The 23579-nt window shown below is 45.7% G+C and overlaps 1 protein-coding gene across 2 annotated transcripts in view; it reads right to left on the bottom strand.

Annotated features, from left to right (window-relative positions):
- Nucleotides 1–23579, bottom strand: part of MIOS (meiosis regulator for oocyte development) — a 148802-nt gene that overhangs the window by 41226 nt on the left and 83997 nt on the right. For both annotated transcript variants that reach the window (XM_069211726.1, XM_069211727.1), the window contains one exon: nucleotides 22179–22383. In XM_069211726.1, coding sequence (XP_069067827.1) covers nucleotides 22179–22383 — 205 coding nt within the window. The remainder of the gene's footprint in view (nucleotides 1–22178; nucleotides 22384–23579) is intronic.

Here is a 23579-nt window from a genome sequence, read left to right on the forward strand (position 1 = left end):
TCCATGAACACGGCATGCCTTTTGGGCCACTACACCCATAACTTATAGGACATGGCCGCGCATGTGCTGCTACAGTTCCCGAAGGAGGCCCGGGGCATTCTCTCCCTCAAGATGCTGCTGATGGGAGAGACGAACAAAGTTCCCAGTCGGATGTGGGCTGGATACAATTGACTCTCTGGCCATATTGATTGCTTCGACGGTGGCCTTGAGGTGCCACGCCTGGTTAAGGACATCTGGCCTTTCAGGGGATATCCAATCTACTTTGATGGACATGCGCTTTGATGGCACCCATCTCTTCAGGGACAAAGTAGACTCAGGGCTTGAGTGCTTTAAGGAGTCCAGGGCTATGGCCCTGTCCCTTGGCCTCCCTGCTGCCACCTGCCCCCACTCAGTCGTGGCTCTGGGCTCCCCTTTCGTGTCCACGAAAGGGGTGAAAAATAGACTGTTTCCCACCAGTCACTGTGCTGTGCATCCTACCCAGCCTCTGAGGACGTGGGACCCAGCATCCCCGTGGTTTAGGCACCAGCTGTTTAGCCAGTCCACCCTCAGCTGCAGCCTCCAAACTTTCCTAGTGTGGTGGTTCCCCACCAAGGACCAGTTGGCGGCAGGCTTCACCATCCCCTGCCCCGCTGGAACACAATTTTGTCAGACAGGTGGATTTTGCAAATAGTCCAAAAGGGCTACTCCCTCCCCTTTGACAGTACCTTTCCCTCCATGCCACCATCCCTTGATCGGATGATGTAGGATCACTTGGCACGTGTCTGTGAGGAGGTTACGGCTCTCTTGGTCAAGGGAGCCATAGAGGGTGTCCCTGTGCCAGAAGTAGGTTGTTATTCCCGCTACTTTCTGGTGCCCAAAAAGGACAATTACCTCTCCTCTATTCACGACCTTGAGGCCTTCAATCTCTTCCTCAGGAAAGAGAAGTTCAAAATACTCATTCTGGCTTAGGTGCTATCTGCCCTGGACCCAGGAGACTGGATGGTAGAGTTAGACTTGTAGGATGCTTATTTCCATATTCCCTTCCTGACTGCCCACAGACGCTACTTGCGGTTCGTGGTAGGTCACATGCAATTTCAATTCACTGTGCTTCCCTTTGGCCTTATCAACGCCCCTCGGGTGTTCACCAAAGTGATGGTGGTAGTCGCAGCTCATCTGTGCAGGTTAGGGGTTTGAAATCTTTCCCTACCTCAACCACTGGCTGTTGAAGGCAGGCTCACCCCAGGCTGTCGTCTCCCACCTCCAGACCACAGCGGTCCTCCTGCAATCGCTGGGGTTCACTGTAAACATGCCGATGTTACACCTGACTCCTTCTCAGACGCCTCCTTTCATTGGAGCTGTTCTGGACACAGTGCAGTTTCGGGCCTATCCTCCCGAATGGCAAGTCCTGGATAATCAGACTATGATATTTATGTTTCAGCCTCTCTCCTATCCTGGATTTTGGTGAGAATGACTCTGTAGCTGCTGAGCCTTATGGCCTCCTGCATCCTGCTGGTGACTCATGCCAGATGGGATATGCAGGCTCTGCAGTGGGACCTGAAGTTCCAGTGGGCGAGCATCAGGTGAATCTCTCCAACATGGACCAGATCTCGGAGGGGACTGTGCAAGATCTGCTGTGGTGGCATTTGAACTGTGACTGGGTCAGAGGGTGATCCCTCTCCCTCCCCCAACCAGATGGAACTGTAGTGACAGATGCGTCACTCCTGGGATGGGGCGGCCACATGGGAGTGACGGAGATCAGAGGCGCCTGGTCTCCGGCGGAGTTTGATCTCCATTTAAACCTTTTGGAGCGGAGAAAATCTGACTAGCATTGAAAGCATTCCTTCCCTCTCTAAAAGGGAAAGTGGCACAGGTGTTCATGGACTACACATAAGGGCATATCCCTGGTGGTTCAAAATCTGGTGGGCTCTCTGAACGTCAGAGCTGATGAACTCAGCCGTCAATGCCTGATCGTTCATGAACAGTGTCTCCATCTGGAGGTGGTGCAAGGCCTCTTTCAGCAGTGGGGACAGCCAGGGTTAGATCGGTTTGCCTCTGCAGAGAACACGCAGTGTCAGCTGTTTTTTGCGTTGGAGTTTCCAGGGTGGCACTCGCTCAGCGACGCTTTTCATCTAGACTGGAACTCCGGCCTTCCCTTCTTTCCACCTATGCCACTCCTGCCCAGAGTTCTCAAGAAGATCAAGAACGACCAGTCCAAATCATTCTAATGGCTCCTGACTGGGGACAAAGAGTATGGTATCCTGAGCTACTGAACATGGCCACTGATCCTCCAATCAGACTGTCTCTTTGGAAAGAACTTCTGTCGCAGCAGCGGAGGATGGTTCTCCACTGAAGCTGTCCAGTCTCCGTCTTCTTGCGTGGCGATTGAGCGGCAGCAGTTGAAAGCTTTTGATCTTATGCCCAAAATATGTGAGGTTATCTTGGCAGCCAGGCATCCCTCCACCAAAACGGTATACACCTGTTGATGGGACAAATTTGTTGCATGGTGTTCAGATAAGTCATTTGACCCCTCCCCCTCCAATCTTTCTGAGGTTCTTTTGTTTGTTCTTTCCCTGGCCCAGCATGGCTCTGCTCTGGACACCCTAAAGGGTCATTTGTCTGCCATCTCAGCTTTTCTCCAATTGCCTGACCTAACCTGCTTGTTTAAATCTCCCACTGATGAACGATTTCTTAAGGGCCTTTTTCATCTCTTTCCTCCTTCCCCGTTCACAATGCCCCAATAGGATTTGAACTTGGTTCTTATCTATCTAATGTGCGCACCCCTTGAGCAACTTCAGAACTGCCCACGTCGCCTGCATACTCTGAAAACAGTCTTCCTCGTAGCCTTCACATCTGCCCGCAGAGTGAGTGAGCTGCAGGCTTTTTCTTCAAGACCACCTTTCATCTCCGTTCACCCTGACAAGGTGGTGCTTTGTACTAGGGCTTCTTTTCTGCCTAAAGTGGTCACACCCTTTCATGTATGCCAATCAATCACCTTGCCTACTTTTTATGCACCCCAACATCCTTCTAAGGAAGAGGAGAGACCACCGTCTGAACCCAAAAAGAGCGTTGGTGTTCTATCTGAATCGTATAAAAGGGTTCTGGGTGGATGATCAGTCCTTGTGGGTTATGTGAGTGTAAAGAAAGGTCAGGCAGTGCAGAAGAGAACCATCTCTAAATGGGTGGTCCTCTGCATTAAAATGTGCTAGGCACTGGCTAAAAAGCAACCCAGAGAGCTTGTGTGCTCATTCTACCAGAGCAATAGCTGCAACCACTGCGTTAGCATGCAAAGTTCCAGTCCTGGACATCTGCCAGGCAGCAACGTGGGCATCCCTGCACACATTTACTAAACACTACTGCCTGGACAGTCAGGTCCGAAGGGATGGGTACTTTGCCGTTTGGTCCTGCAATACTTCCTAGTATGATCTTGGTTTGCAAACCCGTATCTGGGGATGGTATTGCTTGGGTATCTATTCTAAGGTAAGAAATCCGCACCTAGAAGTCTCTATCAGATGAACAAGTTACTTACCTTCGATAGCAGATTTTCAGGTAGAGACATATCCTAGTTGCGGATTCCTTAATGACCCACCCACCGTCCCCGCACTGTAAACTGATTTCTAGGGCCAAGGACTTCCCTTTTAGGGCCCTATTCTGGTGCACCAGAGTCAGTGTTCTTCATGGCTCTGCGCTTCTGGCTTGGAAAGTTGTGAAAAGAAAGTGACGTCAGCGCATCAAGGTGGGGCCTAAATATAACCCTCAACGTCATATTTGGCGACCACGACGCCCAACGGCGCGCAAGGGTACTGCTCGAAGAAAAATGTCCAGATCCAGACTGACGCCTGGAGGAAACTCTAATGTAAGGAATCTGCAACTAGAATATGTCTCTACCAGATAATTTGTTACCAAAGGTAAGTAACTAGTTTGTTTGTGCCACAGCATCATAATAAAAAGAATACAGAAAACAGTTGTCATACCAACGAGGGCAGTATAGATGGACACATTTGATAGCTTAGTTAACTGTAAGGGAACTGTAAGGGTCCAGGAAACTGTCATGAGTTCAAATCAGTTCATGGGGACTAATTAACTTAAATGATTAACTGCCAGGGAAATAACTACTCCTCCCCATCCAACCTTATTAACTATACCAATCATATCAAGTTGCAAGGCACAACAAAAGTGTCAAAAGCGTTGTTTGAAGTGTTCAGCCAAGTTCCTATGAGAACATAGAGGATCATGAAAATGCAGAAGCATGCTATTTAAGTGTGTGCTAAATCTCACTAAAGCACAATGCGAAAGCCATATGTAAAAAGATGATAATAGTGCTGGCAGCATATAGTGCACACTTATAATTGTTTTAAAAGTAACACTAAAACACATTTCAAATGGACTTCTATCCTGAATTAGTAACACTAGAGATGTACATTTAAAGTGTGTTCAAAATAATTAAACAATTGTACCTCTACAGCACTGGCTGTACATGAAAACAGACGACCATCCAACACAGGTGTGAACCACATGCTTAGTATTCACCTTTCTGCATGATCCAGATGAGGGGACTGTCGCAGACTAAACAGGCTGAAAGTTTCTGGGTGGCAGTATCTGTACAGGACCACACAAGGAATTGGCTGGGTTTCATTCTGTCACAGCTGATGACTCCACAATGACCTCATGTAGGGGTGGGCTGTGTAGCCTGACCAGCAACTGTTTTTTTTTTTTTTTTGTAACTAAAGTGGTGCGTCCTGCCCAAGGCTTACTTATGGGTTTGGTCTTGTGGGTTAGTTGTTTATGCAACTCATTTTTTTTCTGTTTCCTTTTATTGCTTAGATACAAGTTCCTGACTGATAAATGATTATGATTACTACATCTTTCACCTGAGAGATGAGTGTCACACACAGGGTTCACCCCCACACTCCAATATAAGGAGCAGTAATTTCTATAAAAGACAATAAAAAACATTTGAAATAAATAAATAGTATGGGGCCTATGCTGGGGAGATGTGCAAAGAACAATTACATGAAAGGCTAGAGCTCTAGACGGATTAATGTATGCAAAAATTAAATATGCACGATGATGAAACAGAACGTAACATAACTGTGATATGAGAATAATTTGCAGAGGTATGTCTCAGTGTTGGAAATGTCTGCAGGTCTCCCCAGAGTATTTTTCCATTTTACTGAACCCGTTTTTATTGGCCATACAACTCTGTGCTTGGGTTCTCTTTTCAAACATGATAAAATTAATATACACCTATTACAGAATTTTCTCTATGCAGTCCCTCAACAGTGGTTTTGATCTGTTAATTCTATTCTGTTCGGCTTCTTCAGGGTAGTCGGCACTCCCCGCATCACGTTGGGGAAATGCATCCAATCCACATACTATGGTGGCATAGCTGCAGCAGATATTAAATCCTATTACCTGGCATCACACCTTCTGGTCATCAATGACTGGTGATATGGTGTGCAAGAAGACCCAGGGTATACGTCGGAGTGATGGGCCATTTTGGGGGATGAAGGGGGAGGAGCACCACAATCCTCTCCTACTTATACAGCGCTCGGGGGAGAGGTCTTCCACAAGCAACTAGTGTTTTAACCCAATATCAGCGCTCCCTCCGACAGATGGGAAGGTTAACGCAATGGACACCGCTCTGACATGGTCGCTAGCTATCACAGGTGGCTATACTCTAGGGTTTTTGAAAATGAGGCTTGATAGGCATCTCCACACTGGGCGGCATCATAAGTGGGATAGCCCTCAAATAATTTCAGACTATACAAGCAGACTACCAGCTTCACCATAGTCAGTTCCACAGATATTTGCAACTGCCATGAACTAATCTCCAACATTGCAGATCTATCAGACCTTCCTGAATTTAATCCATTGGAAGGTAAACTCCTCCTAGATGATCTGGGTGATAATAAGATTGCTCAAATTTATCAAACACTTACCTCTGAATGCCGAGACGCCTCAGAGGCCCTCCAACGGGTATGGAAGGCTGATGTGGGACGATTAGAGGATGAGGATTGGACGGAACCACTGGGTAAGCCCAGGAGTGCAGCTATCGCGGCCCAACTTCAGCTGGTTCAGCTTGGGTCCCTACACAGGGTGTATTATACGCGACACTGACTGTGGAGGATGGGTTTAATTGCCTCTCCCGCCTGTCTTAGGTGTGCAGTGGGGGAGGGCACATTTCTACACAAAATGTGAGGCTGTCCCGGATTAGATCACTTTTGGAGAGGTATAACTTGTATGGATGAGATTCGGAGTTGGTTCATTCCGATTGACCCAAAACTTGTTTTTCTTCATGACCCAGGCACACTAGAGGGCAACTGGTACAAACTATCCTTGTTGTTTCTTGGCTTGACTCTGGCGAAGCGGGATATAGTGAAGGGGTGTGTGACGGGCTGGATCCTGCTCGCCCTCACTCCGCTCCTGCTTGTGCTGACTCTGCCCTTGGTGCTCTGAGGCTCCCTGATCGTGATTGGTGGAAGGGTCAGCAGTGGCGCTGCACTGACACTTCAAAAATGCTGCGGCATACTTTCATGGCGTTCAGAGCTTTGGAGGAAATCCCAGGAGACCAGGGGAGCACTGTGAACCCTTTCGTGGAGGAGGAAACACCCAGCAACGGAGATGTGAAGGTGAAAACACAGGAGCGGACATCGCCAGAGAGTCGGAGACAGCGGTCTCATCCAAGCACTGGAACTGCCGACGGAAGACGAGCGTCCGGAGATCCTGATCCAGGCAACCGGGGAGACGAGTGGCTGCATCCCACCACGCTTCAGGAGAAGCGTGGCCGTTCAGGTGCGTTGGACTAAGTCCCTGAACGAGAGTGCGAGTGAGAGACAGAGGGCAGAAGGGGGAGGTCAGAAAGAGTGGAAAGGTGGGAGGGGAAAGACAAAAACAGGGAACCATAACAAGTACGAGTATGGAGGAAAGGAGGGGGGGGGGCTGGAACAGAGTAAACAGACAAGTAACGGAGGAAAGGGGGGGGGAAAGAGAATGAATATAATACTTACCACGAGTCCTTGTAGAGTATCCGATACGAAGGCCAGCAAACCCATGCGTAGGTCAGTGTAAGCATTAAAAGAAAAAATAGAAAGGATAGAAATGAAAACACTGAAGGAAGACAACATCTACTAATTGATACTAAACAGAATGTAACAAGAAGAACAGAGAGTCAGGGAAGGGAAAAGGATACAGAGACTAAACCGAGACAGGCGGCATGTACACTTACCGCTATCTTCTCTTCTCTCCACATGCACTTCCCGGGGATGACCTGTGAACCAGGGAGACAGAAACGAAGAGTGAGGACAGAACCTGAAGAACATCCCCACCCTCAAGTCACACAACCAAATACTCACCTGTTTTCTACTACATCTTCAAATTTCAATAAAAAGAAATCTTTCTTCAGACTACCGCGGTCCAGAGTGCTTTATCCACGACCTCCCGCTCACAAGTGGTGTCAGAAGTGGGATCTTCAAACACAGAAAATAATCCACAACTATGGAGGAGAAGGCAACTATGGCAGATGTCATAGCCCAGTTGGCTGAGGGGCAACGACATCTTCAGTTGATATGGGAACAACAAATGAAAGAAGCCAAAGAGGAACGGAGGCATTGCAAACAGCGCTAAAAAGCCAAGCGACGATTATGGCTAATAACCAACTGGTACATGAAACAGCATTGTGTAAACTTACCGACACCATCGCCCATACAAAAGTACACCCCACAGTACCAAGTAGTGTGTTACGATACCAGGAATCGGAAGAACCCGACTCTTTCTTCACGAACTTTAAAAGAGTGGCCAGTACTGCTAATTGGCCTGAGGACAAATGGGGTCAATATATCGCCCCCCTACTCACTGGCCACTTGCAAACAACGTATCACGCTATCAATCCGAGTGGGAACTTACCATATAAGGACATAAAGAAAACTATCCTAGAAAGAGTGGGCTTGGACAGTGAGAGTTATCGCACTAAGTTTAGGCAACTAAAATGGCAGCACCAGGAAAATCCCTGTGCCTTGTACTATAGAGTCCAACATTCAGCCGGGAGATGGTTGCAACCTACAGAGAGGACAAGAGAAGAAATGTTTGATATAATAGTATTAGAACAGTACTTGGATGCTTTACCTCCTACCACTCGGAACTGGGTACGACAGCATCCTGGACTCACAAACGAAACAGCCGTAGATCTTGCCTGTGCTTACCACAGAGGCTCTGACTTCCGGGCTACCGTTAGCCGGGCTCCTCCTCCTACGATCCGACCAGCCCTTCCTAGACTACAACAACCTCAGCCAGTCGGAGCCCACGGACCGGAAAGAACGCAACCAGGGGGCCCGGGACCCTCTGGATACACAGGCTCTGGTCCTCAATGCTACAATTGTTCAGAATGGGGCCATATAGCCCGATATTGCCCGCATAAAAAGATGTTGAGGAACCCATGGAGATAGGGCTGACAAAGGGGAGAGTATTCTGGACTGGAGGAGAAAAACCAAAATATACCCTTCCTATCTTTGTCAATGACATAGAAAGATTGGCCATAATCGACTCCGGATGTAGCCAGAGCGTGATCCGTAAAGATTTAGTGATGCCAGGGCAGGAAGAACCAGAGTCCCAGGTTCTCATCACCTGTGTGCATGGGGACCAACGGTATTATCCCCTTGCCACTGTAAGATTAAAATGGAGAGAACAAAATCGAGAATCTCCGGGTCGGGGTACTCTCCACCCTAGATGAAGACATAATCCTCGGGACTGATTACGAGGACTTCCCTTACTTATTAAAGAAAGCCGGGCAAGAGCACCTTCTGAGGGGTTGGTGGGCGGAGGCACCTAGTGGTATCATAACTGAAGAACCCACACGGGAAAGGAGTATCCTCAGCAGGAGACAAAAAAAGAGAGCAACGACGGCCTTATATACAGCACTGTTCAGCACAAGGCGGTCCTGCTACAAGGGGGAAGATTTGCGCTATCACCGGGGATTTCCGACAGAATCAGAATGAGGACCCAACTTTAAAACATGCATGGCAACAGGCTGAGGCTGGGGCAGCACCAGGGGTAGGTCCCAGGTTCTTGATTTGTAATAACCTGTTATACAGAAATCCCACACCCACTAGAGGGAACGACCTGCAGTTAGTAGTGCCCAAAAGTCACCGCCAACAAGTGTTACAATTAGCACATGGGGATAACGGAGAAGGGCATTTAGGGAGGGAGAAAACTGAGGAAGCAATCCTTAGACGATTTTATTGGCCAGGGGTTTATGGTGAAATAAGGAAGCATTGTTCAGAGTGTCCCAAATGCCAGTTGTATAACCCCTCTCCACAAAAACCCGTACCCCTACAACCTCTTCCGATTATTGACATTCCCTTTACTAGGGTTGGAATGGACCTTATCGGGCCCCTCACCCCTTCCACTCGAGGTAAACAATATGTTCTAGTCCTAGTGGACTATGCCACACGCTACGCCGAGGCCATACCCCTTTCCAGTATACACACTAAAGCGATTTCCCAGGCCATGATAGAGTTCTTTTCACGGGTGGGTTTCCCAAAAGAAATACTGACGGACCAAGGGACTCCTTTTATGTCTAGGTTAATGGCTGAAGTATGTCGTTTGCTAGGGGTAAAACAAATCCGTACATCAGTGTATCATCCTCAGACAGATGGGTTGGTGGAACGATACAACAAAACCATTAAATCCTTGCTAAGAAAGAGTATATCAGAGGCTGGTAAGGATTGGGAAAAGAAACTACCTCTGGTTCTGTATGCTATTCGTACCCATGCACAAGCCTCTTTAGGTCATAGCCCTTTTGAAATGTTGTTCGGTCGACAGCCACGCACGCTGTTAGATATGTTAGCCGAACAGTGGGAGGACACGGAGGAAGAGGTAAAAGACCTCTTGACCTATACACAGGAATTAAGAGAGAACCTTCATACAGTATGGGAGGAGGCCCATGCTGCTTTATAGGAAGCTCAAAATAAGCAGAAGCAAAGCTATGACACCCGAAGTGCAGTGCACACCTTAACCGTAGGAGACAAAGCTCTAGTCCTACTCCCTAGCACTGAGAATAAATTATTGGCCAAATGGCAAGGACCATTTGAAGCAATAGCACAGATCAATCCCACCACCTATAAGTTGGCCATTCCCCAAGGAAGTGGAAGGGAACAGATCTATCACATCAATCTTCTTAAAAAATGGTTAGAACCCACAGGAGGCTCTTCCATTCATTTTATTAACTCGGAGGTTACGGAGGACATCCCATATCCCATGTTACCTCACCGGGGCCTGCCTAACCAGGCACAACCATGGATCAATCCCACTCTTGAAAGGGAGTATCACGAACAACTAACCCGCCTAGTACATCGCAATCAAGATGTCTTCTCTAAATATCCAGGCAGAACCAACCTAGTCCAACATCCCATTCGTCTGAAAATGAACACTGTCTCACGACAGCGATCCTACCGTATTCCTGAAGCCAAGCAAAAGGTCATTGAAGAGGAAGTCCAAGCCATGTTGGAAGTCGGTATATTGGAACCATCAGCCAGCCCATGGTGCTCGCCAGTCGTACTGGTACCCAAGCCAGACGGTAGCACCCGATTTTGTGTAGATTACAGGGGAGTTAACAACTTAACCTATTTTGATGCATATCCTATGCCTAGGATAGATGAGCTTATTGAGAGGTTAGGCCAGGCCAAATTCCTCTCCACCCTGGATCTCACCAAAGGGTATTGGCAAATACCCTTGAAGAAGGACGATAAAGAAAAAACAGCATTTGCCACCCCCTCTGGTTTATATCAGTTTACTGTCCTCCCTTTTGGGCTGCTTGGGGCCCCTGCCACCTTCCAAAGACTCATGGACGAAATCTTACGTCCATTTAAGCAGTATGCTGCTGCCTATCTCGAAGACATCGTTATTTGTAGTAACACTTGGGATGAGCACTTGACACACCTAGATACTATATTACAAGCTCTTCGAAAGGCCCAGTTAACTGCCAATCCTGAGAAATGTAGGCTTGGACAGACTAGTATCAAATACCTGGGGTATATTGTGGGGAACGGTCAAATTAGACCCCAAGTGGAAAAAATTGAAGCCATCTCCAGAATGTAATTTCCCAAGAGAAAGAAAGATATCCGAGCATTCTTGGGTTTGATTGGGTATTAAAGCCTTTTTATTCCCCATTTCTCTACAGTGGCAGAACCCCTTACTGAGATGCTCAAAAACTCATATCCCAACACCGTTGGTCCTCCCTCGGTGTCTGCCTTGCAGAGCTTTGATACGTTAAAATCAGCCCTCATGTCTGAACCTGTCCTTTGCTGTCCTGATTTCTGTAAACTCTTTGTTTTACTGACTGATGCCTCTGACGTAGGTTTGGGAGCAGTGTTGACCCAACCACAGGATGATGATGCCCTCCACCCCATATTATATATCAGCAGGAAACTTCTACTGCGGGAAGTGTATTATCCAACTATAGAGAAGGAATGTTTGGCGATTAAGTGGACAATTGAATCCCTCCGTTATTATCTGTCGGGCAGGACATTTACTTTGATTACTGATCACGCTCCTCTGACTTGGCTTGCCCATCATAAGGACTCTAATTCCCGTGTTCTCCGCTGGTTCCTTTCCCTTCAGCCCTTTTCCTTTCGGATACAGCACATTCCGGGGAAGCAAATGGTGGCCGCTGATTTTCTTTCCCGCTATCTGGTCTCAGAGCGTCTTGATAGGTCACTCTCTAGGGGGAGTGTATGTGACGGGCTGGATCCTGCTCGCCCTCACTCCGCTCCTGCTTGTGCTGACTCTGCCCCTGGTGCTCTGAGGCTCCCTGATCGTGATTGGTGGAAGGGTCGGCAGTGGCGGTGCACTGACACTTCAAAAATGCCGCAGCATACTTTCATGGCGTTCAGAGCTTTGGAGGAAATCCCAGGAGACCAGGGGAGCACTGTGAACCCTTTCGTGGAGGAGGAAACACCCAGCAACGGAGATGTGAAGGTGAAAACACAGGAGCGGACATCGCCAGAGAGTCGGAGACGGCGGTCTCATCCAAGCACTGGAACTGCTGACGGAAGACGAGCGTCCGGAGATCCTGATCCAGGCAACCGGGGAGACGAGTGGCTGCATCCTGCCACGCTTCAGGAGAAGCATGGCCGTTCAGGTGCTTGGGACTACGTCCGTGAACGAGAGTGCGAGTGAGAGACAGAGGGCAGAAGGGGGGAGGTCGGAAAGAGTGGAAAGGCGGGAGGGGGAAAGACAAAAACAAGGAACCATAACAAGTACGAGTACGGAGGAAAGGAGGGGGGGGGCTGGAACAGAGTAAACAGACAAGTAACGGAGGAAAGGGGGGGGGAAAAAGAGAATGAATATAATACTTACCACGAGTCCTTGTAGAGTATCCGATACGAAGGCCAGCAAACCCAGGCGTAGGTCCGTGTAAGCATTAAAAGAAAAAAATAGAAAGGATAGAAATGAAAACACTGAAGCAAGACAGCATCTACTAATTGATACTAAACAGAATTTAATAAGAAGAACAGAGAGTCAGGGAAGGAGAAAGGATACAGAGATTAAACCTAGACAGGCGGCATGTACACTTAACGCTATCTTCTCTTCTCTCCACATGCACTTCCCGGGGATGACCTGTGAACCAGGGAGACAGAAACGAAGAGTGAAGACAGAACCTCAAGAACATCCCCACCCTCAAGTCACACAACCAAATACTCACCTGTTTTCTACTACATCTTCAAATTTCAATAAAAATAAATCTTTCTTCAGACTACCGCGGTCCAGAGTGCTTTATCCACGACCTCCCGCTCACAGGGTGGAAGGCGGTAGTCCCCTCATCCCTTGTATCGTGGAAAAGTGGCCTGGACTATTGTATGGGCCTAGAGCTGTTGGTGTATAAAGCCTAGGGGTGCCCAGAGAAACACGCAAAGGTATGGTAGGCACGGGCAGACTATAGTGGTTGGAACCCATCCATGCTCTACAACACATTTTGGACAATGACACATTCCAGGCTGTGAGCATGATGCATGGTATTTCAAATGTATGATATATATATATATATATATATTTAATGTTTTACATGTCCTGGCAGTGAAACCCCCCCCAAAGTTGTTTTTCACTGTAGCAAGGCTGGCCCTTTCATAGGTTACCACTGTTTACACTATTATCTGTATTACGTGCTAAATTCAGTTTAGGTGTAGTTACAAAAATTGTTCAAGAGCTCATTTTAATAGTAATTTAAAATCCAGCTTAGTGCTCAAAGCAGATTTTATATTACAATTTTGGAAATTATTTTTTAGGAAGTTTTCATTTTCCTGACTAAAACCAAAAAGCTTCCCAGCTTGTGTCTAGCTGTCGTCTGGTCCCTGATTGCTCTCCCGTGCTGAGATGTAAATTGCTCCCAGACATTGGACAAATGACCCTTTGAGTGAGGAGGGGGTTCCTCCCTTAACATGATGCCTGGGGAATTGTGTCCAGCCCTTTCCTGAGCTTCAAAAGGATACCTGCTTTGTCAATGGCAGATGAGGCCGACACCTGGGCCTGCCTCCCCTTTGTCTCTCCAGTCAGGATGGCACCAAATCCAGTGGGGATTGAGGAACTGACCAAAAATGGTTTTGGGTGGACACAGGCTTGCCCTTTATCCATAGACTGGCACTGGGCATAAACATGGACCACACAGAACTCGCCTCAGAACATTCCTGGACCTGTGAAGAATCAGAAGAAGGACTGCCTTGCTGTCTGAAGGACCTGTAGGATGACTGCTTCTGCTTGCTGTGAGCCCAGGACCTCTGAAGAGACTCCAATGGTTGGTTGAGTGACCTCCTGTTTGAGCTACAGGGACACAAGCCTCCAAAATCTCTTCTTATGCAACTGCCAACTAGACTCGTCTTGGACCCTGCTCTAACCTCTGCTGAAGGAAGTCCACACCCCCAAAGTGATGCCTCCAGGTTCTGGACCCTAGGCTGGTGTTAGAGTGTCCTCTCCATGTCCGCAAACTGCAAGACATGGGACTTAGACACTTTTATGCCAACTTTCTGCCTGAAGAACCGAAGGTGCCCAGGGTCGCTGTTGAAAGCGCAACCGAAGTCCGGTTCGATCAGATTGCTGGTTTACCCCCTGAAAGAGATATAACTCACAGAAAAGTTTTTAAGTTTGAAAGTAGAGGGCTTCATCTGGACCTACCTAAGGGTCTTCCCAGGCACAGACTTGTCCCACTCAAAGCTTTCCCATCTTCGGCGATGACCGCACCGGGACCTTACTGTTAAGCAACCCTCCATCAAGCGCTGCTTGAGATCCAGCTTGCATCTTGTCCGAGCCACCATTTTGTCACAATAAAAGTTTAAGTCACAAGGTAAACATTCCACTGGGATGAATCTGGTCCCTTGATCGGGCTTTTTTTTTTTTTTTACTTCAACCTGGCTTAGAGCAACTGCATACTTGTGCTTGGCGTTTTGTGCTTTTGGCACAATTTTTTTTCAAAGTTTAAAAATTCATATCTCCCATTCTACTTGATGGACTTTTGTCGTTTTAGTTTAATTTTATTTATGAAAATGTACTCTACTTTTCTTGTGTTGCACTTTCACTTTATTGCTGTTCGAGTGCTGCATTCACAATTTACACATCACCTCCACGTTAAGCCTGACTGATTTAAAACAAGCTACGAGAGGGTTAAGCACAGGTTTATTTACCCAAAACAATTGTGATTATTGTTTGAGGTGGGTTCGCACCCCACACCAACTAATACTTCATTTTTTTACATTGGTGTTCAGCGGTGGGCTTCAGTTCTTGTGTTTCTACAAATCCATTTGATATGTTTTACCCCCCTTTATTTTTAATTGGGCATTTGTTTCATTTTTCTGAATTTCACCCCTATCCTCCTATTCTGAGCTTCTGTTTTTTGCAAGAATAGAGATGAATCCCAGCAACATTGAAAGCCTCACTGTGGCAGAGCTAAAAAAAACTGTGTAAGAACAGGGGGTGGAAGCTAACAAAAGGCTCCAGAAACTGAAATACCAGATAGCACTCAGAGCCTGAGAAGAGGTCCACATTTTGCAGTCTACATCACAGATACAGTAGGAGTATGGTGCAGTAGAAGAGGGTGAAACAGAAGAAGAGGAAGAGAATATCCTGGTAATGTCCCCAGAGGAGAGAGCGGAGGGGCCACAGGAGTGCAATCCCCTTTCAGATCCAGGGGCGGGAGCAGTGTGTCCTCCCGCAACCTGGCCACAGAAGAAACTGAGGATAGGTAAGCTGAGAGAGAGTGGAAGCTGCAACTGGCCACTCTGCCCAAGAAAAAGCTGCCATGGAGGAGAGGAAAGCTGTAGACGCTTCAGACAGGGCTCTGGAGGAGAAAAAGGCCAAAGGTAGGAGAGCCTTTAGAGGAAAAAATGCTAGCTCTGGAGAACAAAATATTGCTTGTGCATGTAATAATACTTCTCCTTGGGTATGAAATGTTGATAGTGGAAGTATCTCCCCTGTTCCATGTTCTGATACTTTGAATTAAAGGCAACATTGGTTTAGATGCAGCCATTCAAATGTAGTTCCCCTCCAAGAGGAATGAGGTTTTCTTGACATTGAATGCTTCAACATCGTAGATGCTCTCAATGACAAGTCCTTGAGCTCCACTCCATGATATAAGGTGAACAGGTAACTGGTGTGTCTGATTTGAAAGCGGAAACCCTGGACACCAATCAGTAATGACGTGGCTGGTCTTGTAGGCACGGAGCATGCTTGTTCTCCCCTCAGTGTGTACAAGTACCTTTTGCACTTCTGCCCCAGTCTTTCTCCTTCAGTGCCAGGCACTCTTTTTCCTGGGGAACCGAGTGGGTTGTAACCTGTCTCTGGGATGAGGTATTGAAAGGCACGTGGAGCAAAGCAGCCGCTGCCGCAGGGTGTGAACACACACAGAATGATTTTTATTCAAACAGCAATGTAATGCAGAATACTGAGCTGCTGAGTCTACCGAAGTTCCTGAAGCTCCTGTGATGACATTACTCTCCACGATTTCCCATCATCCTCTAGCCATGTAGGAGGAACATTGAGGTATGGAGGTAGTTGGAGCCTTAAATGGAAACTGGTGGAGGTGGAACGCAGATTAATGGCCAGCTGCTGGTAGTGGAGCACACCGGAGCAGTAGGAGTAACTGGGTCACAGGTTTAACCAATTTAATTATTAAGTAACATTGCCCATTATTGTATTTTTCAAAATTGCTCTTTACTGGTGTCCTAAATCCCCTTTTAGAACAATTAAAAGTGGCACGTCAGGGGCCTCTACAATTGTCACTGTAGATCAGAGTACACTGGTGCGACACCAGTGCAACACTTGCACAACATAATTAGTACAATAATGTTGTAACAAGGAGTCTGCGCACTAGACTTTTGCCTCTTCCACCCAGCTCGAAGTCCCTTGAATATCCAATCCTGCATAGTAACCAACCGCCCCGATATACACTCAGAGGTCCTGGACAAGCAGTCTCACTATCAGGACAAAAATAAGATCTCATCAGACCATTTCACAGAGCCTTTTTCTATTAAATTTACTAATTCTAAAATAACAGAATCCTTAGATTGATGGTTCATGTCAAACAATGTCATTCAAAGATTAGAAGCTGCTCACATATGAGAGCATGAAGGAGCTGGATAGGTAGATGCAGGCTGCAACTGAGCATCTATTTGATCAAGACCTTGATCTACAATTTACCGACCGGTTAGCAGTTGAACCGTACCGTACATTTGCAAAGGCAAAGATCATGGGGGGGAAAGTGGGCAACCCTCTTGTAACCCTGCCCAAGAAATGGTTTTGAATAAATCCCATTGACCCTGGGTCAGGCAAGGGAGCTCTCAATGTACCAGCTTTATCCATGCCAAATACTTGGGCCTAAAATTAATCCTTTCCAAAACCTGAAATAGGTCCATTCTACAGAGTCAAAGGCACTGAAGGCATCCAATGACACCACCACTCCCCATTCTGCCTGTGCGCCCCCTTAAGAGCCAGACTGCCATATAATTTCCTAAGATTCAACTGTGCGCTTCTGCCCTGGATAAACCTCTAATGATCCGGGTGAACCAGAGCTGTAATTACCCATGCAGGCCTAGCCACCAGGACCTTAGCCAGTATCTTGGTTCCAATGTTTAATAATGAAATAGGACTGTTATAAGAGCAGGTCTCAGGGAATTTGCCAGCTTTTTGAATAACGATAATTGTGGCTAACCTCAGATCTCCTGATAAGCACCCTTCGTCTTATGCCACCCATTTTTTGGCTAGCCAGGTTAGCTTGAATCTGGTGGCATTGCAAGCACGGGACTCACGTCTGGGCATGGCCTTCCTACTAGGCGCGACAAATGCAAAAACATTTAGAGCAGGAGACTCAACAGTGTACTGGGAAGGCTTTTATGGATTTCAACTGGCAGGACATTAGGTACTGAGGCCTTCACGAACTGCAACATTTGTATTGCTTCCTCAATTTCGGTTACTAATATACAAGGTCTAGCTGCATCTGCCAAGCGGGGCAGGGTCACATCTGCCAAACAAAGTCTTGTATTTTCACTTTCCAGCATCCACAACAGAAAATGTACAGTCTCAATAATGCTCACCAAATGCCTCGGTAATTTTTTCATTCCATATTACTATCCCGCCTGTACACCCCACAACCTCACTCTCCCATTTTGTTTCCTTAAAGTCCCAGTCCCTCTCAATCAGGAGCTGTGCTGGGGGGGGGGGTTACTCTTTGCTGCTTGCCTCAAGGAGCTGCCTTTCTCAGCCCTCTGATGGCATGCAGATCTTGGCCCCCTAATCACTGGACCTAGTTCCAGGAGCTAATTGTTATATTTAGTGAGTGGAGCACTGAGGGAGTGGCCAAGTGCATGGGCATTTGCCAAATATCCCCTCCAAGCCTTTGTCAAAGCAGGGGGAGTGTGGGGGAAAAACGGTCACCCAAGTGGCACTCTGATATTTCCTGTGCCTCCAATACAGGCTGCAATCACAGGAACAATTTCCTCACATAGCTACCAGTCAGAGGCAATCCCCTCCCAGTCATTTTGTGGACTCGCAGCAGGACTCCACCCCGGGTCTCTGGGTGCCACAGGATCCTGCTGCGGGTGTCATGGTTGCATTATGCTCCAGCCACCATGTTGCCAGTATGCAGCAGTCCCAAATCAGTCACCGGATCACCAACTCCATACAGCAGATGATGCACTATTTACTCCTGCGCTTTGTAATGTAGTCCATCTCCATAAAGGACTGATTATGGAAAAGGACATCAGGGGGAATTAATATTTGTTATTACCATGGCCCTTTTAGGACACCACAGTCTTGTCCAGGGTCTAGTCACACCTGTACCTAAAACTCAGCAGTAGACTTTAAAGGATCTGAATTATGAGTCAGAGCGAAGTAAAATGTTTGTCTATTAAAGAAAATAAGATTTATTTTATTTTTTATTGATCCACAATGAGGAATTGTGTATTTTAAGTATTTATCATGGAGCCCAAATGAGAATCCCATTATTCTAGAGAGGGCTCTGGAAAAATCTTCATAGAGTAGTATTCAGAAATACTTCGAAGTTGTGCCCTCCCTAGATAGGAAATCTATCACCCTCATGGTTTAAGCACATACAAAATCTGCTTTATAACACGTCTCGTTGAGACCTAAGTCTCTGATGATAAGACTTTGCACTAGAGATGGGCATTTTGCCAAACAAGGTACCAACAGTGGACATGGTCTTTAAACCTAGAATTACTTGCACAGAACACCTTCCTCACCCATAAAAAGGCAAGGGGCTGTTACTATGTGCCCTTCCTGCATTATTTCACTTTATCAATAAACTTAAGCTGGGATAATTACCAATTGACTAAATGGAACAAGGACCTTTCCCAGTATGGAATCCGTTTTCTTCAGTACAATGCGACTGAAACTAGCTTCCATTTTATTTGTAACTATTATGTCCTTTCTTTGATAACTCTAGGAGGAAATGCCTCTCCCTCATCTTTAAAGCGCGGAATGTAAGGGCAAGAAACACATCTAACACCAAATCATCTTTAAAACTCTTAGGCAGTCTCTAACATTTTAAACTGCCATGAAGATCAAAAGGAACATTTAGACTTAGTAACACAATAAAGCACTACATTAAAATAACAGCAAATAAAAGTATGCATACAATATAATAATGGGATAATATTTAATCCTTAAATAAATGGGATATTGCCATAACTAGTGTTCTCACATTTTGGGAGACAGACTGTTGTAGTGTTGGATGTTTTTTTAATCCAAAGAAACCAATAAACTGAGTTGAGAAAAAAAATAGCAATAGTGTACACCAGAAGCAATATTGAATAGGGAGGAACTTTAATCAAGGTCCTCTAGGATGAGGGTCATGAAGTGCCTGTTTAATACCCCTCCCTGATGAATGATATGACAAAGGCACAAAGACTCCTCCTGACAACCATAACCGACCATAACAGAATTGCTAACGTGCAGCAACAAGAACAGCATCAGTTTCCTACTGCACACTGCTTCTGTTGGACTGAAAGACATGTGGGTGTAGGCCATAAATGAAACTCGAGTAGGCCACTTTTTGTGCTAAGATAAGCTTAGGTAGCTGGGGGATGGGATAGGGTTACAATATTTTCTGTTGTTCTGAATACTGACCTATCAATGCCACTATCTTGTTTATTTTCGTAATAACTACTACTCATATTGGGCAGTACGATAGGATTTAATACATCTTGAAAATAGATTTCTAGACTCAGTGTTCTTGAGTGTCTCTACTAATGATGAAAGTGGGTTGGGGGTCCACTATCTATTCCTGTGAGTCTCAAAGGACTGATCATTACTTAATATGCACCTTTCTCATGTAATTCTCATTGAGTTGTGGGGTACTGAAGTCAACTGGATTCTCTGGCTCATATTGGTACACTGACTGAGCGCCTGATTTCGAGTTTGGCAGATAGGGTTACTCCATCACAAACTGGACAGATATCCCGGCCGCCATATTACTATTCCATTATATTCTATGGAAATCATAATGCATCTGGCAGGATATCCATCACATTTGTGACGGAGTAACCCAGCCGCCAAACTCTAAATCAGGCCTAAGTCCTTTGAGCCTAAGAGTATAGAGAATCCTTCTGAAAAAGAATTTTAGAAAGCATACCAGAGCCAGAAGGAGACCGTGAGATATTTAGTCCAATCCAAACGTGTTACAGGATTGTACTGGATTCATGATGAGGTTGCAACGATTATGTTGAGGGTGCCTGAGGTCGGTGTGGTTTTGTTTGATGCCCAGCACCCTGAAGAGTGTATTGAGGGAGTCTTTTGATCTCTGGCACTTGAGTCTCCAGGAATCTTTATGTGAATATGGGGTGGGTGTGTGGAGCTGAGGCAGTGGGGATCAGTTCTGAAATTTTGGGTCGTGGAGGTCTCTAGATCAAGCTGAAGGAGTCGACCTGGATGGAGAGAGTGAAATGCTAGTGAGGTTCTCAAATGACTCAGTAATGTTGACTCACGGTGCAGAGAAGTCGCAGAATTCTTCTCAGTCTTGTGTGTTTTAGTCTGCATACTGGTTACTGGTTGCTGTAGCCTGTTGTGTAAGGTTTTTATAACGTGCATGGATCTAGGAGTGTTTCTGTGAAGAATAGTACATATAGATTGCACTGTGTGATGATGTCTGCAATGTTGGGAGCATAGACTGAGGCGGTGGCACTAAGCATGATTTTTGCAAGTTTGATTTAAAAGATATCTGCATGCTGGTGAGTGGGGCATGAATACATTTTGAAGTGTTGACTGTGCAGATGTAGTGTGTGCAATATCTTCTGTGGCGAAGTGTGAAGCATGTAGCATGGATAACCAACTTAAGAGACCAGGCTTAAATCCCTCGGTTGTCCTTGGCCTGAACAGTACTAAACAGGACTTTTTTGCGACTGCTCTTAGCTGGGTGAGGCCTGGGTGATGGAATGGCCAGAGAATCAGACAGAAGCACAGAACTTGTTCTTGTGGCAGGAAACGCTCAGCAGGACTGTGACAGCATGTAATAGCAGGTCATGTGACCTCAATGTGGCTATCTTGTAAGATGACTGCAACTTGGCGTGCAGTAAATGGCTGGCCTTAAACAAATCTTGTGGCAAGAAAACGGTTAGGTACTGGAATACTGAGTTTAAATATTATGCTTCAAAAATATTGCAGCAAAAATATCACAGAGGTAAAAATATATAGTTAAGTATAAATGTATTATAGTTAACTCCAGCGATATGTACCATGATGATATGTATAACTTTGGGGGATGTAGATGTGGAGTTTGCAATAGTAAATCTAACTTAACCAGAATTATCATGGAGGTTTGTGTATATATAGTTGATGATGTTTTTGCTTCACTACTTTTCTAGCACACTATGTTTTTATAGCGGATATGGCAACACATAACTGGAAAAGCTCAGCAGGCCACAATGGGATGAAGCCACAAGAAGTGGCAGGTCATGTGACCTTGTGACAACGTGACTTGTGATGTGCAATCTGTGCCAGGCATTTAGTTAGCTTTTAACAATTCTTGAGGTGGGAAACACTGGCTAGGCAGACCAAGGGTAGCTGTGGCAACCTGTAGTCTGAAGTCCTGTGACCTGAATGTGGTCACTGACTTGTGGGGTGCAACTTGTGCTTCATGTGTGGGGACTTGCACACATTAAACAATTCTTTGGGTGCGAAACATGGTTGACGTGATGGCTGTTTCAGTATGATCTCTCTCAATTACCTCATTGAAAGGAGGTCAATGAGGAGGTTTCACTTTAAAATACCAGAAGTGTTTTTCAAATCTTCACTGATGAAGAAGGTTTTGTTCCCCAGCAAGAGAAGGTATTTGGTCCACAGAGGAAGCCCAAGGTAGTTCTAAACACTTTTGTCCTTTTTTTCACCTGTTGGCCTTTTTGGCGGCAGAAGCAGTCAGAGCACCTCTGACATAGTACTCACCAGAGGGCTACATTTTGTTTTTTAGAAGACATACTACATGGTTTGGATGTCAGTATTGCCTTCCACCACTTCACAACTGTCAACGTATTACCCTTGTGCATGGTGAACCAAAAGACCTTCATTATAAAGCTCAGACTATGTGGAAATACATAACCGATTCTTCAGTTGTAAGCAGCCAGCTTACTCTGAACAGTGAAAGAGACAATATGTAACTTTTATAAGGTACTACATTTACACCTAAAGAAGAGTATTAAAAAGTAAGACCATACCTGGGCAGCTTGAAACAGGAGTTCCCATATTTATGAGGCACAATGCACAGCGAGGAAGGGGTTTGCGACATCCAGGACAACTAGTGACCTTTGACTTCGTTGGTGAACCACTGACTCCATACTGGCTAAAACCTCGACCCTGGTGAGGCACTGCTGAACAACTGTACGAGATGGATTTTCCACAGAAATTGCAACTCACAAACACCTTAGAGAAATGCAAGAACAAGTAATTCAGTAACCAAAGATAACTGCATTCAGATGACTTAAAGCTGTAAACAACAACTAGCTAAGATCACCCAGGATATGGGGCAAGGATTCCATCACTAATTTGAAATAAATGAATTACTAGCAGACAAATGTACTTATTTTGCAATTATGGTTTCACTCCATTTCAAAACAGGAAACTATGAACCAGTCCTTAGCCGTACTTACAACACTGTTCACCAGGTACTGGTGATCAGTACCTAAGTAAGCTCCATATGTAAAGTAACATGTCTCAACCAGATTAATATGTAATTAAATCCAATTTTAAAGTAAAGTAAGCACTAACAAAGCAAGTGGGTCTTAATCTACTAACATCAGCAAAAAGTAAAATGGTTGTTGCTGATGCAATGTGAAAAAAACAAGGAGGAAAAAAAGGGAGTAATAACTCAGCCGCTGCATTCTGCAGTGCACATATGCCTGTGGACATGTGTGCGTGTGAATTACCATGCATACACCTACGGTATGACGCTGGCACCATTTGTTTTTACTCATCTTTTAAGGTGGTTGTAGGAAACTGGCCATCTATGCACAGTGCTTAATTTGTGTTGGTGGTTTCCAGTGCTGGGCACCGGCACTTATTTTCTGATTCAAGCATTTCTTTTGAGCAAAAGGCACATATGGGAAAAATGGAGGAAGAGAAAACCGAAAATGTGTCACAAAGAGAGAAAGCAGAAAGGTGCAAGAGTGAACTGAAGGGGGCACGGAGTGGCTGTAAATGGATTAAAGAGGCCCGAGATGGCTTCAGGATTACGGTACCTCAGTATTCCATGCTCGCACATTCAATGGCAGCAGCCGTGTGTTTCAGAGGAGAGCTTTGGGCACCGGCACGTTTTTATTTACAAATTAAGCACTGTTTATACAGTGTACTAATGTGTAGGGGTAAACTATGTAGGTAGTACAGGCAACCCTTATTGACTGACAGAGGTTAAAGTAATAAACCAAAATGCTTTCTTTTATGGTAATGTGGGTGAACAGTTTAGGCTTTTCAGAGGGTAGTGCTAAGCATTTGTTGAACACAGTCAATGAATGTGACACTCACTCAAATAGAAACTAAAGACCAATTTTAGAAAAATACTATGGGTTTTTATAATAATTTAGGCACCAAGGTCTACAACATTGGTAAGTACTTTGAGTTAG

This window comes from Pleurodeles waltl, chromosome 10 (assembly GCF_031143425.1).
Source record: "Pleurodeles waltl isolate 20211129_DDA chromosome 10, aPleWal1.hap1.20221129, whole genome shotgun sequence".
Classification (NCBI taxonomy): Eukaryota; Metazoa; Chordata; class Amphibia; order Caudata; family Salamandridae; genus Pleurodeles; species Pleurodeles waltl.